This window comes from Nipponia nippon, unplaced genomic scaffold (assembly GCF_047370975.1).
Source record: "Nipponia nippon isolate SJK-2023a ecotype South Korea unplaced genomic scaffold, ASM4737097v1 scaffold_48, whole genome shotgun sequence".
Classification (NCBI taxonomy): domain Eukaryota; kingdom Metazoa; phylum Chordata; class Aves; order Pelecaniformes; family Threskiornithidae; genus Nipponia; species Nipponia nippon.
In genome coordinates, this window is record NW_028262367.1 from 268,542 (window position 1) to 287,451 (window position 18,910).

The following is an 18,910-nucleotide window of genomic DNA, read 5'->3' on the forward strand; positions in this document are numbered from 1 at the left end:
GAGCAACCTGATGGAGTGGAAGGTATCCCTGCCCATGGCAGGGGACTTGCAACTAGATGATCTTTAAGGTCCCTTCCAACCCCAACCATTCTGTGATTCTGTGATTCTATGAAATGGAGGCCGTAGGGGGGATAAAGACAAGGACTTGCTCTGACAGGTGTAGACCTGGTGGGAAGACCCCAATCGAATTTCTCATTTCTAGTCTCGCTTATATCTTCTCTCTGTTGTGGAAACCGCTCCAAGAAAATGACTGAACCCCAGAGGAGGCTGCAAGAACAGACCTAAATGGAGATCACTCTTTGTTTCTCCAGGTGCACTGATTTGAAAACTGGAGAAAGGGCTTCTTCCTCACCAGCACCATCATATGCCCGTCCCTTCCTCAGTCAGTGGGGGGCCGACAGCAAACAGGCGTGCTCTGTGGGACCACAGGGTCTGCCTCGTCGGACTAAGGTAACTCTGGGGAGGTGGGTCAGGGCAGCAGGTGGACAGTGGATTTCTTTCTGGGATCTTGGCATTGCTCTCTTTTCCCTCCCACACTGCAGCTTTCTTCACAGCCCCAACACTGCTCCCTCTCAAAGCATCCCACTTGTCTGCCTTTGGCCCTTCTGCCTTTGCAGCCCTCCAGGAGAGCCTTTGGGAGGCCCTTAGCTGTCCCCTCCCACAGCTTCTGGGCTTGCCTCACTCTTCTGCTCCTTTCAGGACGAAAGGGCAGGACCTTTTCACAGCTCTCTTTGCAGGACGTGGCGCTGGGCATGGAGGACTCTGCAGAGGACAGCAGCTCCTCTGCAACAGCCAGCAAGAGCCAGCTCACCTGGGCAGCTGCACGGGAGGCATCTGCAGGCTGGACGGGCTTCATCTGGCCAGGCAGGCTCAACATTGCCTCCTACATTGGCTCCTGCTTGCATCGCTTCTTCTGTGGCTGCATAAGGCTGGTGTCCGGAAGGAAAGCTGCGTGCCCGCTCTGCTCTCAACCATGTGAGCGTGTGCTGCACACCGTGCGAGAAGACAGCAACAAAGAGGAGCATGGATTCAGCCCTTCTTCCCACTGCCAGAAGAGTGGTGCCAAGGAGAGGGCCCGGAGCAGATCCCCGCAGTGGGGACAAGATCTCCGCAGCTGGTGCGTGGACACCACCGACTATGACCACTCAGCAGGGAGGAGGAGGAGGAGGAGAACTGGTCCTCCAAGGTGTGACTGCACTCCCAGGGATGACACAGCTGCAGGGCCCTCCAACGGCAGCTCCCAGTCGGCTCCTGCACCCAGTGCTGCACGGGAGCAAACCCTGCCAGTGCAGAGAGAGCAGAGCAGATCCCTGCAGCAGGGCTATGATCTCCACAGCCAGTTTGTGGAGATCACGGACTATGATAGCTCAGAAAGGGGGAGGAGGAGGTGGAGAACAAGTCCTCCATGTCGTGACCAAGCCCCAAGGGATGACACAGCTCCAGGGCCCTCCAACACCAGCTCCAAGTGGGCTCCCGCATGCAGGGCTGCTCGGGACCAAACCCTGCTGAGGCAGAGAGAGCGGAGCAGATCCCCACAGCGGGGCTATGATGTCTGCAGCCAGTTTGTGGACACCACAGATTATGATGCCTCAGCAGGGAGAAGGAGGAGGAGGGTTTCAGTGCCCCAGAGAAGCATGCCAGACAAAGACTCGGGGCGCTGCGGCGGTGACGGGGACAGATTGTGACCCTGGCTGAAGAAGGAGCACAGCATCTTTCTTCTGCTGTGCCAGAGAAGAGGAGCAGCATAAGAAAAAGGAGGAAGAGAAAACGAGGAAGCACCAAAACTGCCCCCAGCAGGGACCAAGCTGCACAAAAGGCACCAGCAGCCCACCCTGCCCCCCCTCCCAGTGCTGCCTCTGGCCAGGAAGAGCTCAGAGAGACCTTCCAGAGACTTGGACAGCTCTGCCGGCTAGCCCGCCTGCCCACAGGTCCCTCGAGGAGGAGCTTTAAGCCCTGGTCAGCTCTTGGGATCGCCTTGCAAAAACAACACTCACTTGGTACCCACAGTCAGAAAAGCCAAAGCCAGAATTAAAAACACTCGTTGGCCTTGCATATGTAATTCCTGGGGTGTTTTCTTCTCTGTAGGTTTTGGGGCAATTGGAGGAAATGCCCAGTGTGGGAGGTTTATGTCTTGGGATTTTGAAAGCTGTGTGCTTGCCTGGGCCCATCTTGCAATCTCTTCTTTTTAAATATGGAGTTCACGTCACTCCAACAGAAGTGGGCTGGCTGAGACAACAGCGAGTGGGACTGAAACGGGCTGAACGGCCGGGCCCTGAGGGTGCTGCTCAGTGGCACCAAGCCTAGTGCGAGGCCAGTAACCAGGGGTGTCTCGCAGGGGTCAAGACTGGGTCTGATCCTGTTTATCATCTTCCTTAATTAATGTTCTGGAGGATGGGGCAGAGTGCACCCTCGGCAAGCTGACTGATGACAGCAGACTGGCAGCAGCGGCACTTAGGCCAGGGGGTCGTGCTGCCGTCCCGAGGGACCTGGGCAGGCTGCAGAGACGGGCTGACAGAGACCTCATGCCCAGACCAGAAAGGGGACGTGCAAAGGGTGCTGTGCGGTTGATGAGCAGCGGCACAGGCTGCCCAGGGAGACTGTGGAGTCTCCATCCCTGGCGATGTTCCATGGCCCTCTGGACATGGTCAAGGACAAGTGGCTGTGAAATGGATGCCTGGAAGAGGACCCAGCCACCAACGCTGTCACCCTCAGGCGGCCATTGACAGCTCCACCAGCAAGCTGCAGCCCTGGAGAGGAGCCCAGGGCGGAGCAGGCTCCTGGCAGGCCCTGCGGCCCCTGGAGAGGAGCCCAGGCAGCAGCAGGTTCTCTGGCCGGAGCTGCGGCCCGTGGGGTCCAGGCAGGAGCAGGGGAATGGCGTGAGGAGGAAGGGGCGGCAGAGCCGAGGCGCTGTGGGCTGCCCGCAGCCCCATTCCCCGTCCCCCTGCACCGCTGGGAGGGGAGAGGGGGCCGAGGAGTCGGGAAGGAGGAGTGAGGCTGAGCCTGGGAAGGGCGGGGCTGGGGGAAGCTCTTTGGGTTGGGGTTTGGTGCTGCTCTCCTGCTGCCTTTTCCCTTGGCACCAAACTGCATCAGCCTGGCCCCGCTCAGGCCCCGCTCGCCCCTGAGGGGGTGCAGGCAGCTCTGGGAGGAGAGGCCCGGGCTGCTCCCGCCCACCCAGCCAGAGCCGCGCCATTGGCCACAGCTGAGCCAATCAGCAGAGCCGGTGTTGGCCTGTCAGGGCCAGGCGGCCTGGGGCGGGGCCGGAGGGGCCAGAGGCCGAGCGGCCTGAGGAGAATGGGGGCAGAGCTGGGCCGGGGGCAGGCGGGGGGGCCCCGCTCAGCAGCCGAAACCAGTTCCCACCAGTGCAGCCCTGGCTGAGGACAGCCCTGGTGAGAGCAGCACAAACCCCTTTCCCTTTTCCCAGCCTCCCTGGCTGCCGGCTGCAGCCGAGGCAGAGGCCGGGCAGGGGAGGGCTCATCCTGCCAGCGCTGCTGATGGCGGCAGAGGAGAGAGCGGCCTGGTCCTGCTGAGCGCAGGGTCGCTCTCCCGCCTGGGCTGCCCCTCGGCCCGGCGCTGCATCTCAGGACCAAGGGTCTGTATGGTGGTTAGTGTTGTTTTCAGGAAGGGTTATTCTCCCACCCCATCCTCCCTTCCCCCTCCCTGCCCCGGCCAATATTCGCTGGAACCGTGCTGGCAGAAGGCCCCGGTTCCTGTTAAGGTCATTTACAGGGAATAATTTAAAGGCAATTTGATGAGGCTGGCAATTCCAACTGCTCCAGGTACACAGGAGCTTTAAATGGGCAGTTGCCTGCCGGTGACCTTTCATATGCCTTTCTTCCTAGGTTCATTCATTTCATTCCCACCAAAACCAAAGCCCCGGCTTACACATGGAAAGGGGCAAAACGCGCCGTGGGAGACAGCTGCTCTCCAGGTCCTCATTGCTGTCTGGAGCCCTCCGTGACCAGGAACGGGCAGTGTGTGCCTCCAGTGTATCCCATCTCTGGATGTGCCAGGGCAAACCCCAAGCTCACAGCTGGCCCAAGTGAGTAACAGTTCTCCAGCCGTTCGTTCAGACAAGACAAACAGCCTTTCTTTTTTGCCCTGTGTCAGTGCAGTACAAAACAATCAGCTCCTTGGACTGAGGAGCCTCGGACTGAGGGAAAGGCGGCATTAAGTACCTCAGCCTTTTCCTTGGCCTTTGGCCCTGTTTCCCCCTGCCTCCAGTAAAGGATGGAGATTCTCCCTAGACTCCTTTTGTGGGTAATGCATTTCTCAAAACATCTTTGATTGTCTTTGAGGGCAGCAGCCAGATTCAGTTCCAGCTGGGCAGTCTCCTTCTCCTTCCCCTGCGGGAGCCCCGCCCTCCGGAGGGGAGATGTGGGGGCGGGGCGTTCCAGGGGGAGGGGTGAAACGCCGGGGGCGTGGCTGCGATGGGGAGGCCGGGCTGTGAGGTCACAGACCCCCGCTGTGCCTCTCCATGATGTGCTCTGCTGTGCCACGGGCACCACTCTGGCAGTGCCAGCAGCAGCAGCAGCAGCATGGTGCAGGCGTGGGGGGCTGTGGCCCCCACCCACCTCCTTCTTCTTCTTCTCCTTCTCCTGGTGGCCCTGCAAGCCTGGGAGGCACAGGCTGCTCCGTGGCGAGCGCGGGAATTAGGTAGGCAGACGGGCAAGGGATGGCACCCAGCCCTGGGCAGCATGGAGCGGAGCCCACCGCACCTCGGGGTGGCAGCAGGGCCAGGGATGTAGTGGGGCAGGGCCGGGAGAGCAGCAGGGCTGGGCTGAGACGGGTGGGCTGTGGCCAGCTCCTCGGGCAAGCGGGAGGCAGACGCCCTGCAGGGAGGCACAGGGGCTGCAGCCGCTGCAGGGGGCTTTTGCAGAGGTCACTGCAGGTCACTGGGAAAGAAGTAGCTCACAACATCTAATGGAAACGTGCTTGATTACAGCTGTGCCTGTAGGCGACGGCCACCAGACTTCTCAGCCTGACCTTGTCCGGGAACCTCAGGGCGATCCCACAGGTATGTCACGTGAATGCACGAGCATTTAGGGTTTCATATTCTGTTCCTATGAAATTTTACTTAATAATTTCTTGGCATGTGCTCAGACATGCAGAAGAGCAGAGAGGGAATGGGTCAGGCTGAGTGATGTCCCCTGGGGCACTCTGCCTTGGGAAGCTGTCTTTGCCAGACTCTGCGAGCCTGTGCTGCTTCAGGTGCCTGCTGCAAGGCCAGCGGGCTTGTTGGGGTTGAGTTTAGAGCTAGTGGGAGCTCCAGGGAGTCCTTTCTCCCGACAGCTCCGTGCATGGGTTGTTTTGGATCAGCATGTTCCAGGCACCCAGGAACTGTCTGCACGATGCTCCTGAGTAGGAAGGGAGAGAGGAGTGCCATGGAGCAATCCCGCGTTTGAACTGCATTCCCTGCCATTCAGCTCTGAGGAAGTCTACTGAAATATTTCACGGGAGCTGCTCTCTTCTGTTTGTTTCCAGAGGTGGTGGGGAGCGATGGATATCCAGCTTCCCGGCTGGGTGCCAGGGCTGAGGCGCAGGGAGATCGCATGGGTACGTCATGGCTTTTTACTGCCTTTGAGAGCTGCCAGCTCAAAGCCCAAATGTGTGCGGGTGTGAGAATATAGACCTGCACTGTGTGTGCCGTGACATTCCGTGATCCCTGTGTATGTTCTGCTATTCAGTTATGGTGGTGTGTATCACAGTGTATGATGGAAACGTGTCATGGGTGTTTGGTTGCAGATGTGGCTCCAGCTCCTCGGCTGAATCCTGCGCTGGAGCTCAGCTGGCATCCCAGGGGTGAGTAGTCAGTCTTGGCTGACTTCACAGGCTAAGCTCTCGTTTTCAGTATTTTAGTAGTGAGAAATCTAACTGGATCCTTTCTGTTAAGGTCCTCAAAGAGCAAAGTATAAAGCCAGCCTAGGGCAATCTTCCCAGCAGTCATCAGAAGTCCTAAAGGAAATCCTGGGACAACTGGAGAAAGCGGCACATGGTGGGTGTATATCACTCTTAAGCAGGAGGCTTGGGAAGCTGAGCTTGTAGACACCTGTATGGACAAGCCATAGGCAGCACAAGCAGAAAGGGCTCGATGAGAGCCTCGCTGCACTGACACTCGATTGCACACCTCGCAGGTGCTGGTGAGCTGCAGAGATGGTGCAGAGTCTCTGCTGCCAGTTGTGGTTGCAGCTGAGTGCCAGGCACAGCTGCTGCCCCAGTTATCCCATTGCTGGCCAGAGCTGTTCTGGGCAGACGCTGGTATCCAGCTGGCAGGAACTGGTGGTGCTCACACCTTGCTGCCAGTGGCCGGAGGGGAGAGAGCCCTTGGGCGGCAGAGAGGATGCGCAGGCAGCTTGGGGTCGCTGAGACCGGCAGACTTTGCCGGGGCTGCAGGCATGCCCTGGCCAGGGTCGGAGCAGCCCCGACTTCACCGCCTGGTCCAGCCCCGTTGTTGTCCTTGATGTTTGAGGACTGTGTGTGACAGCTCGTGGTCAGGGACAGGTGAAAGCTGGACACCCAGCTTGAGGCCGGACAGCTACCTTGAAGGCAGCTGAAATGAAAGGCTGTGAATTTTAGCTCTCTGTGTGTAGTTGTGTTTTAGATACCTTGGTTGTGGCTTTCCTCTTGTTTTGGGGGGCTGTGGGCTCTTCACTGCCACCTGTGAAAGTGCCCAGAACATGGTTGCAAGAGCTTGGGGTTCATTCCACTGCATGGGGCTGTTACCCTTAGTGTGTGATGGGGCTGGCATGATGGGACGTGCTGCTCCGAAGGGCTCTTTCCCCAGCTGAGTTGGCTGCAGCGTCCTCCTGTCCTCTCTGAAGGAAGTAATTTACCGTCACCTTGCAGTTTGCCCAAAATGAACTGAGTGGAATGCGAACAGGAAGATGACGTGCAATCTCCCAGTCTCTCAGCAGGTCAGGTTTTCCCATCTACTGGTAAACTGGAAAGTGTCCAGGGCTTAAATTTTTTCCGTGAATGACACATTGTTTGGACCAGTGATGAGGTGCACCCCCAAACGCCCAGGCTTTGTTTCTGAGTGTAATTAATGTATTTTGCCTCCTGAAGATACCGTGTTCCTGAGGAGGAACGGTTACTTCTACTTAAACTGACCCTGTTTCTTTCTAAAGAGATGGACCGTGAGACCGTGGAGAAGGAGGCGCTTGAGGAAGGAGGCAGTCCCTCATTGCCAGTCTCTGATGGAAAAACGGGGGCAATTCAACCAACCGGCGTGCCAGGTAATTGCTGCCCCTGGGTCATCCAGTGTCAGATCTCAAAATCCCTGGGTGTCTGCAGGCTCTTCCCCTGCTGCCGGCTACTGCACATGGTGTCAGCAGCCGAACTATGAGTACAGAGCAAGTGTTCTGAAGGGAGCCAGGAGCGGCTCTCTGAGGATGACTGTCGTCTCGGGGGTGTGGAGGTTCTTGCCAGCAGTGTGCCAGAGCGACACCGGTAACCCTCTGTGGATGTGGTGAAGTGCTCGCCTCCCACCGCACCCCTTTCCCAGGAATTTCAGAACCCTGCCATTTTGGGAAGGAGGCCATCTGAACCACGTTCAGTAGACGATGGGAAATGTGACTCTTGATCGAATGGACCTCCCTCAGTACCCGCATCGCAGAGCTTGCCGTGCGTCCCTAGAGGCCCTAGGCCCAACAGAGGGGGATCCCTGCTGTGAGCTGAGGGGCAAAGGGATTCACTGGCAGATGAGGCACAGGCTTAGAGGGCACCTCTGCCTGCAAGTGGTGCCATGGTGGAGAAAAGGCAAAGGGGGAGAGCAATGTTGAGGTGTCTCGTGAGAGGGCCTGACTCCGTCCCCTTGGGGTGTGGGTGCTGGGCTGGGGAGGGAGAGCTGGGGGTGGCACTCCCTGATGCAGGGATGGAGAAAGAGAGGCTCCAGAGTGCATTGGTTTGCAATGGCTTTGGGAGTTTCCTTTGTTTCTACTGAAACATTGCAGGCCCAGGATGTTCACTCCTTCAGAGATGCTAACAAAGTGAGAGAGAGCATTTCCTGGCAATGTCAGCCCTCCTGTGAGAGTGCCAGTCGTGCGCAGGACACCCTAACGTGCAGAATTGTTCCTCCAGGTGTGGATGGCAGGAGAAGCTCAAATGCTGTGGATCCCAATGATTTCCAGAAATACTGCATAGAAGGCGCCGTGGCAGTCTTGGGCTCGGTGCTGTTTGGGATGGCATTGTGTGGTGTGATCTGTCTGTGGAGGAAGAGAAAACGGTGAGTTGTTGGGAGGTTTTTTTGCCAAACTTCTGTAGGAGATGGCTGCTATTGGTCACGAAGCATTGAGAGTATTCTGGAGTGCCGAGTTCCTTATTGGCTAGACTCGGCTGAGGTTTCTGCTGTAAGCTGCTTTAACTGGCCTCTCAATTCATGGGCATTCTTTTCTGAAACCCCTTCTTACTGTGGCAAGTGTGGGTTACAAGTGACCCTCCCTCGACAAGAGCAGACCCAGCGAGAGACGTAGGCAGAGGAAGGTCAGAAAGTAAAAACAACAAGGGATGACATTGGCATAGAAAGTGAGAACTGCAATAGTCACATCTCCCTACCAGTGAACCCCGCAGCAGAAATCACTCTGTTAGGTGATGCCGTAAATCCCAGATGTTCACCGCAGCCAAGGTGTCCCAGCAACGCAGACCGTGGTGACGAACCTTCCCAGCTCTGTGCCTTGCGTTGGAGAAAGAGTCAGTCTGTCCCACCTGCAGCCCAACACTGCCAGCGTGGGCGTTCTCAGCACAGGCAGGGCTTTTGTCTGTGCAGGGGTACGTATCCCTTTGGATAGGTCTTGTGAAGAGAGGATGGAGAGCACCTCAGCGAACAGCGAGCCGAGGCTGTCCCCTTGCCTGGTCAGGGATGGGCATGGAGGCGAGCGCTGGTCCCTGCCAGGCACGCTGAGAAAGGCGACCAGGAGGCTCTCCTGGCCCTGCAGTGCCGTGCCCGGCTTTGGTCCCCTCGGCCTGCCGGGGTCAGGTCTCCTTCCCGGCACATGCAGAGCAGGCAGGTCAGGATGGTCAGGGCCGAGAGGAGACGAGCCATGGGCAGGCGAGCAGAGCCCCAGCCGAGGGGTGCGGGGGTGCCGTTTTCTGCACAAAGCTCTCCGTGTCCCCAGCTCCCACGTGCAGCCAGGTGCCCAAACCCCACAGGGTGCCCAGCGCTGCCCCGCACCCTGGCACCCACGTGGCACCGCAGCTGCGGCGGGGCCTCAGCAGCCTCCTCTCTTCACAGGCGCCTCTCTGCAGCTTCGTGAGCCCGGCCTGACACCAGCAGCCACCCCACACGCCCAGACAGCTGTCCCGCATGCCCCAGAACCCCTGAGAGTCAGACCCGATGCCAGCAGCCACCGCCTGTGCCTGGAGATCCAGCCCACCTGCCACGGAGCACCAAGGATCCAGCCCTCGCCAGCCCGTACAGTGTGTGTCCTGAAAAAAGGCTATTGTTAGTAAAAGACAGGTTTGGACCCTATAAATGAGGCTTGGGACTCTAAAAATGAGGCTTTGGACCTTCAAAAGCAGAACTGGGGTCTTAAAAATGACGCTCTGCGCCCTTTAAATGCATCCTTGAACCTTAAGAGCGAGGCTTGGAAATATTGCAAATGAGGGTGTGGAACCTGAAAATGAGGCTTTGGGCCTTAAAGAGGAGGCTTTCAATCTTAGAATCAAAGGATTGTACTCTAAAAAGGAAGCTTTGGGCCCTAAAAATGAGGCTGTGAGCCCTAAAAGAGGGGTTTGGACTCTAAAAATGAGGGTTTGGACACTCCAGATGTGGCTTGGGCCCTCAAAACGACTGGCTGGATCCTCAAAATGCCACCTTGGAGCCTGAAATTGAGGCTTTAGAAAGTCAAAAGGAGGCTTTGGAGTCTATAAAGGAGACTTTGCAATCTGAAACAGAGGCTTTGGACCACTAACATGAAGCTTTGAAGTCCAAAATGATGCTTTGGGAGCAAAACTAAGCCTTTAGAAAGTAAAAATGAGGCCTTGGACACTCTAAATGTAGCTTTGGACCCTGAAAAGAGGCTTGGTGCCCTGAAAGTGAGAGTTTAAACCCTAAAAATGAAACTGTGGGCCCCCCAAAAAGGCTATGGGTAATAAAAAACAGGTTTGGAACAAAATAAAAGAGGATTTTGGCCCTCAGAAGGACTCTTTGGGCACTAGAAAGGATGGGCTAGACGCTACAAATGACACTTGGGACCGTGAAAACGAGGGAAACCCATTGGTTCCTCTCTGGCCCCAAGAACTGAAGCTTTGGTCCTGAAATAGGGTTTGGGCACCCCAGTGAAGGCTTTGAGCTGTCAAAGGGGGCTTTGGAGCCTAGAAATGAGAGTTTGGACCATTAAAAGGGGGTTTTGGGCCTTCAAAATGGGGCTTGGGAAATGAAATGGAGGTTTTGAACCCTGAAATCAGGTTTGGTGCCCTAAAATGATGCTTTGGTACCACAACCTAAGGCTTTTCACTCTAAAACTGGGTCTTTGGAGGCTCAAAATGAGGCTTGGGACATGAAACAAATGAGGCTTTGTAGCCTAAATGAGGAGTTTGGACCCTCAAATGAGGCTTTGGGCCCACCAAATGAGCATTTGGACTGTCAAAATGAGGCTTTGGTCCCCGTCCAAATTGCAGACTGGATCCTAAAAATGAGGCTATGGTTCCTGAAAGGGAGGCTCTGGTCCCAGAAAAGGAGGCTTTAGAAGCTAAAACTGAGGGTTTGGGCCCAAAAATGAGCCTTTGGACTCCTTAAGAAATCACTATAAAGAAGGCTTGGGAGTCTGGGAATGAGGCTTTGGACCTTCAAAGTCAGAACTGGGGACTTAAAAATGATGCTCTGGGCCCTTGAAATGAGTCCTTGAATCTTGAAAGTGAGGCCTGGAAATGGTAAATGAGGTTGAGGACCCTGCAAATGAGGGTTTGGACCATCAAAAGGAGGCTTTCAAGCCTGGAATCAAAGCTTTGTACTCTAAAAATGAAGCTCTGAGCCCTAAAACAGGGAGTTGGCCCTAAAAATGAGGGTTTGGAAACTCAAGATGTGCCTTGGGCCCTCAATACGACTGGCTGCATCCTAAAACTGAGCCTTTGGAGCCTGAAATTGCGGCTTTAAATACTGAAAGTGCAGCTTTGGGATCTAAAAAGGAGATTTGCAAACTGAAAGGGAGCCTTTGGACCATGAATGTGAAGCTTTGGTGCCTAAAAAAGAGACTTTGTAGCCTAAAATGAGCCTTTGATCCCTGAAAGTGAGGCTTTGGATTCTAAGGTGAAAATGTGAATCTTAAAAATGAGGCTTTGGGCCTTGAAGCGAGCATTTGGACCATAAAAGGAGGGGTTGGATCCAGAAAAGGAGGCTTTGGGCCCTGAAAAGGAGACTTTGGGCTCTGCCATCAGTTTTGGACCTTAAAACTGTCCCTGCTCATGACGCTCAGGGCAGTTTATAGAGTTCTTCATCTGAATGATTCGAGTCCTGTGCCATAGGGAGAACTCCGTCTCTCTCTCCTCCTTCTGCTGTGTTTACGAGATCTCCACTGACGTGGAGATATTGGCCGTTGCCTCATGTTCAGCCCCACGTTGCCTGACAGCATTCAGGGAATCTGCTGACTTTCATGTTCAAATCCAGGCCCACGGAGCTCCATGAGGTGCCAGGGCTACACGAGGTGCCAGGAAACAACGTGATTTATCCTTTGTACAGTCCAACAGAAACAACGTTCTCATGAGAACTTGTTGCTGCGCTGTTAGGTGCAGGCAAAGCCAGGCAGGTGGCCTCCTGGCCAGTGGAGAGTGGGAGCTGCCGGCAGGCTCCTCGGTGGCAATGAGCTGCCGAGGTTGTCCTGCGGCCCAGGGATCTGTGCAGCACAGCACAGGCGTGAAGACCACACTGTGCATGCAGCACAGCCCAGCCCAGCAGGAGCTGCTCAGGTTTCCCCGTGAGAAGGCTGTCCTCCAGCCTGGTGCCACAGCTGAGGTGCTGCGGCCCACACGTGCACTGCCAGGAAGAGCTGTAGGCCCACTGCTTGTCACACAACTGTCACCTGTTTTGATTAAATGAGTAGAATAGCATAGCATAGCATAGCATATAAACCAGACCAGAGCAGAGCAGAAGAGTTTAATTCGAGGGGACCTACAATGATCATCTACTCTGACTGCCTGACCAATTCAGGGCTGACCAAAAGTTAAAGCAAGTTATTAAGGGCATTGTGCAAATGCCTCTTAAACACTGAGAGGCTTGGGGCATCGACCGCCTCTCTAGGAAGCCTGTTGCAGGGTTTGACCACCCTCTCAGTACAGACATGTTTCCTGATATCCAGTCGGAACCTCCTCTGGTGCAGCTTTGAGCCATTCCCACGTGTCCTATCACCGGATCCCAGGGAGAAGAGATCAGCACCTCCCTCTCCACGTCCCCTCCTCAGGCAGCTGGAGAGAGCCATGAGGTCGCCCCTCAGCCGCCTTCTCTCCAAACTAGACAAGCCCAAAGCCCTTAGCTGCTCCTCAGAGGACATGCCTTCCCGCCCTTTCACCAGCTTTGGTGCCCTCCTCTGGATGCATTCAAGGACCTGAACATCCTTCTCCAATGGTGGGGCCCAGCACCGCACACAGTATTCCAGGTGAGGCCTCACCAAGGCTGAATGCAGCGGGATAATCCCCTCTGCTGACCGGCTGGTTTTGCTGTGTTTGATGCACCCCAGAACACGGTTTGCCCTCCCGGCTGCCAGGGCACACTGCTGACTGCTGTGGAGCCTGCTGTCGACCAGCACCCCCAGATCCCTTTCTGCAGGGCCACTCTTCTCCCAATTTATACTTGTGCCCACTGTTACTGCATCCTGGGTGCAGAATCTGGCATTTTGACTTGTTCCATTTCATCCCATTAATCATAGCCCAATGCTCCAATCTATCTAGATCCCTCTGCAAGGCCTCTTGTCCCTCGAGAGAGTCAACAGCACCTCCCAGTTTGGTATCATCAGCAACCTTGGTAATGCTGCATTCGACTCCTGCACGCAGATCATCGATAAGCATATTGAACAGAACTGGCCCTAGGATTGAGCCCTGAGGAAGACCGCTGGGGACCAGTGGCCAGCCAGATGCAGCCCCATTCACTGCGACCCTTTGAGCCCTGCCCTTCAGCCAGTTCTTCACCCAGCGCACCGTGAACCCGCTCATCCCCCAGTTGGACAACTTGTCCAGAAGGATGCTGTGAGGGACAGTACCAAAAGCCTTACTAAAATCCAGGAAATCTACACCCACCACCTTGCCTTCATCCACTAGGATGGTGACCTTATCCCAGAAGGATATCAAATGAGTTCAATGGGACTTGTATTTAACATGGGTTCACAAAGGGGAAGGGAAAGTCCAGAGGTCCCTTCCAACCTCAACATTTCTGTCATTCTGTGAGGAGAAAGGAGAAAACTCCTGGGGGCTTGTGGCAGGCCTGGGAGGGAGCTGAGGTCCCTTCCAGCCCCAGCACTACAAATCCAGCATGAGATGCCTCCATTGACTCAGCTGATTGCCTTCCCTCAGCGTGGCTGAAGGAGCTGCCTCCCTGGCAGTGTCCAGGTGTCCTGCCTCATGATGGGCCAAGGCAGGGGGATTCTCAGACCTAACTGTGTCTGGGAGAGGAGAAAGGCCACTGCTGCAAAGAAACCTCTCTGCAGAGGTGAGACAGGCAACATCGGTCTCTTCCCAAGCAGGTTCCTGGAGAGCCCCAGGGACACCTGGAGGGAGCGCCGAGCGGGGTGGGGGGCAGAGAAAGTGACGTCTTGGGCAGGTGCCCTCCTCCGGGGCTGAGACAGGCTCCTGGGGTGGAGGGAGCTCCTGGGAAGCAGGCAGCAGTGCAGAGAGACAGCTCTGCCAAGGAGCAACTCCTCTGCCAAGCGCAGCAGGGCTCTGGGCAAAGGAGTAGGGCAGAGCGAGATTAAAGGCAGGCTGGAGTGGGAGGAGAGAGGAGAGCTGCAAGGGAAGAAACCTTTCCAGCCCTTGACACGGGAAGTCTCTTGGTGCAGGGCAATGCAGCTGCCGTTGCGGGAAGGGTCTCCGAAAGCGTTCATAGCCTCCAGGGTCTGTCAGGAGGCCTCCCAGCCCAGGGGCTCATGTTAGACAAGGGGGAAGGGGTGAAGGCAGGGTGTGCAGCCAGAGCTGCCCAGGGCATTTCAGAGGGGGCTTTTGCAGAGGAAGAGCAAGGCAGGGGATACCTTAACGCTAAAGAGCTTTCCTGAGGCCGTGCTTCCAGTTTCCTGCTGTTTCAGGACAAAGGGAAAAGGTGCTGCTGCATTTGGCGAGGGAGCCTGAGAGTCCTGAGCTGCCATGCTGAGAGATCAGTAGGTCTGGTAGGAGCCAAGGCAACGGCTTCCATCCACTCCTCTACCTCCAGAGAGCACCAGCATCACCTTTGCTGACCTCAGCAGGGTTTCTCTGACCTGCTCCTTACTGCCTGCAAGCGGGGAGTACCTCTAGAGAGTTCCTGAAACTGGGAGGTTTCTTCAGGTCAGAGCTGAGCAGACAGGAGTGGGTGATGGGGTCTGTGATCCCTGACAGGGAAAAACTGGAGGGCAGAGAAACAGTTCCCGGCAAGGAGAGCTCCAGGCAGCAGAGACATGGGCAGAGAGCTCTAGGAAACTCCAACCCCAAATGGCATGGGAGGGAGAATTTGGGAAGCTCCCTGTCATGCCCTCCAATGCAGACACCTTCCTCTGCGCAAGACCCCTGCTCTCGTCTCCCACCCAGCACAGCCTCTGCCCTCAAGGCCGTGTGGTCCAGGGCAGGAGTTGCCTCCTCTGCAGCCAGAGCTCTGGCACAGCAGAGGGGCATCTCTCCTGACACGTGGCCGCTTCCCTCTGCAGGGCAAAGGGGCTGAGAGCGACTGCCCTGGGCTTTTGCTAACTGGGAGGTGCTGTGCTCTGCTGGGTAAGGAGAAGGCTTTCCTGAGTGCCCGGCCGCCTCTCCTCTCCTTGCTTCCCTTAGGAGGAGAGTCACAGAGTTCTTCTTTGTTCCTGCCCCTGCTTGTGCTGCTCTTCTTCCTGCTCGTGGGGTCCCTGGCAGTAACGGTGGTGGTGTGGGGCAAGGGGTGGGGGTGGGGAGTGCCTGCTCTGGCCCTGACCTGGAGGGCGCTGCCCTGGAGGTGTTTCCATGGGACCAAGGTGCCCAAGCCCTCTCTTCATTTTCCAGGCTCCAGACACTGCACTCAGTGCTTGGGCAATGAGGCACTGCTTCCCTTAGCAGACCTCACCTTAAGACACCTGATTATGCTGGACAGGGAGTCCTGCGGGGCTGTGAGCATCCCTCCAGAAGGGCACAGCTCTCCTGCAGGACCTTGGAGATGTCTGAGAGCACCCGATCTGCCCATGCCAATCAGCATCCTTGCCCTGTCCTCTTCCTCATACTCCGCAGAGCTGTGCTGGAAAGGAGAGGTGTTTTGAACTCTGCACCTGGAACAGGACCCCTCTGCTCCCAGGACACTCCAGTGTCTTTTGCAGAGCAACCTCTGGGTGCAGTCGTCCTGCAGCTGAGAGCAGTGCAAGCCCAGAGCAGCTGGGCACCAGGCTGATGGACAGAGCAGCCCTCCTGCATGGGAGCACTGACGGAGGTTTGCACTGAGAGCAACGGGGCAACGGGGGAATGTGACCCTTTCCAAGACCATTTCCCAAGTGGGATGGGGGTGTCTGCATACTAAAACACAGTGTACCGACACACGTTTGCTGCGCCTCATCTCCCAGCTTCCTCTGGGGAAGAAAGCGTCCTTCTGGGCTTTTTGCCCTCCGCTCTAGTGCAGCACAGGGAACTCCTCCCCAGGAAGCCTCCCTCCAAACACCCGGGGCTGTTGCTGCCTCCATGGGTCCTTGCTGGAAAGCAGGGCTGACCCTTCCGGAGCCCCTGGGGAGAGGGCACGCTTCTGCACAGCACACTCAGCCAGCACAAACCAGAGCTGAAGCCTCGGAGCTGCATAACCATCCCTCAGGAAAGAAAAACACCCTTAGGTATTGCACAATGAATGAATGAAATTTGGCTCAGAGAAGCTTCTCTGAATTTTTCTGTTTTATCTCCTTTGGCAGTTTCCATGCCCAGACGCAGCAGATGTCCAATGGCAGCTCCACGAACGAGTTCCTCCTCCTGACATTTACAGACACACAGGAGCTGCAGCTCTTACCCTTCTGGCTCTTCCTGGCCATCTACCTGGCTGCCCTCCTGGGCAACGGCCTCATCATCACCGCCATAGCCTGCGACCACCGCCTCCACACCCCCATGTACTTCTTCCTCCTCAACCTCTCCCTTCTTGACCTGGGCTCCATCTCCACCACTCTCCCCAAAGCCATGGCCAATGCCCTGTGGGACACCAGGGCCATCTCCTACTTGGGATGTGCTGCACAGGTCTTTTTCTTTCTCTTCTTGTTTGGAGGAGAGTATTTTCTTCTCACTGTCATGGCCTACGACCGCTACGTGGCCATCTGCAAACCCCTGCACTACGGGACCCTCCTGGGCAGCAGAGCTTGTGTCCACATGGCAGCAGCTGCCTGGGGCAGTGGGTTTCTCCATGCTGTGCTGCACACTGCCAATACATTTTCCCTACCTCTCTGCCAAGGCAATGTCCTGGACCAGTTCTTCTGTGAAATTCCCCAGATCCTCAAGCTCTCTTGCTCAGATGCCTACCTCAGGGAAGTTGGGGTCCTTGTGGTGACTGCATGTTTAGCCTTTGGGTGTTTTGTTTTCCTTGTGGTGTCCTATGTGCAGATCCTCAGGGCCGTGCTGAGGATCCCCTCTGAGCAGGGACGGCACAAAGCCTTTTCCACGTGCCTCCCTCACCTGGCCGTGGTCTCCCTGTATGTCAGCACTGCCATGTCTGCCTACCTCAAGCCCTCCTCCATCTCCTCTCCAGTTCTAAATCTGGTGGTGGCAGTTCTGTACTCAGTGGTGCCTCCAGCAGTGAACCCCCTCATCTACAGCATGAGGAACAAGGAGCTGAAGGGTTCCGTGAAGAAACTTTTGACTGGATGCTGTTAATCGGCAAGAAACTGCCCATCTTCTTTGGCAAATCTCATTGCGCTTGTAATGTAACTCATTATAGGCTGAGACTTTCTTGGGTAGTTTGTTTTTGGCTTTTCTTAGTTGTAATAATGCTGTCCACAAACAAAGTGCTTGTCTTCATCTGTGTCAATATCCACCTGTTTTTTGTGATCCAGACTGTGTAAATGAGGAGCCGTGCTCTCTGTGTGTTTAAACAAAATAAAGGACCCTTCAGCAGCTTGTTTATCTGAGATCCTTCCCCTCAGACCTTTGTAAAGCTGCAGGTGGAGTACCTTGGTGCAGAGGTGGAGAGGAAAAACAGCCCTGGCACAGCAGCACTGCCAGGGAGCACCAGTTCTTGGTCTTTCCCAAGCTGCTCTCTTTCCACTTCCACACTCTCCTTCTCAGCCCTTGTGTTGCTGCACGGTCGGAGTGCTCTGGCAGCTTGGTCACAGTCCTGTGGTGCGGCAGTCCTGTGACCGCAGGCACGGACAGGCAATGGGCACCTCTGTGACAGAGCTGGCCTCCATAATAGCATTTCAGATTAGCTATTAGGAAAAATTTCTTCACGGAGAGAGTGGATAGGCATTGGAACAGACTGCCCAGGGAAGTGGTACAATCACAGTCCTGGAAGTATTCAGAAAACCTGTGGATATGGATATGGTGCTTAAGGACATGGCTTAGAGGTGGACCAGGCAGTTAGGTTAAGAGGCTGGACTCGATGATCTCAGAGGTCCTTTCCAACCTGAACGCTTCTATGATTCTATGAAAAAGGATCTTCGAGGGCAGTGCCTGAAGGCTTAGGTCTTCTTTCAAAGTGGCTCTAGAGAACACGCCCAGAGAAGTGCCCAGGAGAGGAAAACCCTTGTGAACAGCTCAAGTGTGTGAGTGTGCAGCTTTGGGGCACACAGCAGTGTCATGGACGCTCATGGGAGACTTCAGTCCTTGGCACCCAAGAATGTCTCCTCGCACAGCCAGGCCTCCTGGGAGAGACGTGAAGGACCAGCAGAGCAGGCTCTGGTCTGTGCCCGTGTGTGCTGGACACCCCATCCAAAACACACACCATACTGGCTGCTATGAAGAAAATTAACCCTATCCCAGCCACACCCAGTATACCGAAGCTCCCCTCCCATGGCATTCCTGGTAGCATTTCCGTCTCACTCCCTGCCCAGAGCAGACCAACCGCCTGCAATACAAATGGGGTCACCAAATGAACTCCTCCCGAGCCTTGCACAAGCAGGCAAAGAGCAAAGCGGTGCCTCAGGGAGGTCCTCCCCTCACACATCTCGATGTGCTTCCTCAGCCGGTGTTTTTTGGATCCATGGATAGTGAATGGTGAAACATGGTCATCCCCTGAGGATGAGATGGAAAGCCTTGAGTGCTTCTGTACTTAATAAATACTGCTTGTTGTTGTTATGCTAACAAATCTAAACCAATTGAGTACGGTGTAAATATCATTCGAGAACATGCCCATACCATTCCCACGAGGAACCAGGAGCTCAAGGATGCCCTATGGAAACTGGCCCAGTAGATGTTGATTCACCGAAAATAACTTGCCTCCCCCTCTCTGCACATTTCCCAGAGTTTATCTTATGGCCGGAGTCTATTGCTTTTCCCTTATGATAATCATACATCTAGATATTTTTTCTGGGTTTATTTATACTGCTTCATTCAAGGCTTGATCCTGTTGTGTCTTACCCTTGCACAACACGGTGTCAAATGTGACCTGTCCAATAGCAGCTCTTCAATAAAACAGAATCTCCCAGGTCCAGAGACTGAAGGCTGGGCTCTTCCTCCAAAGCTGCTGCCAAGAAACTGTCCAAGGAATTAGTCCTTTAAAGAGTCTGTTCTTCTTGTGTTCTCAATGTTTTGGGGTTAGGTTCATGGTACTATTGGGTTCCACTGGACCAAATGCTCTGAATTTAAACGCTCTCTTCTT

General features: G+C 55.4%; 1 protein-coding gene across 1 annotated transcript in view; it reads left to right on the forward strand.

Moving 5' to 3' along the window:
* Positions 1 to 18,910, forward strand: part of LOC148052424 (olfactory receptor 14C36-like) — a 124,805-nt gene that overhangs the window by 1,297 nt on the left and 104,598 nt on the right. The window contains exons 2-3 of the mRNA XM_087730126.1: positions 7,125 to 7,232; positions 7,291 to 7,446. Of these exons, the coding sequence (XP_087586252.1) occupies positions 7,125 to 7,232; positions 7,291 to 7,446 (264 nt within the window). The remainder of the gene's footprint in view (positions 1 to 7,124; positions 7,233 to 7,290; positions 7,447 to 18,910) is intronic.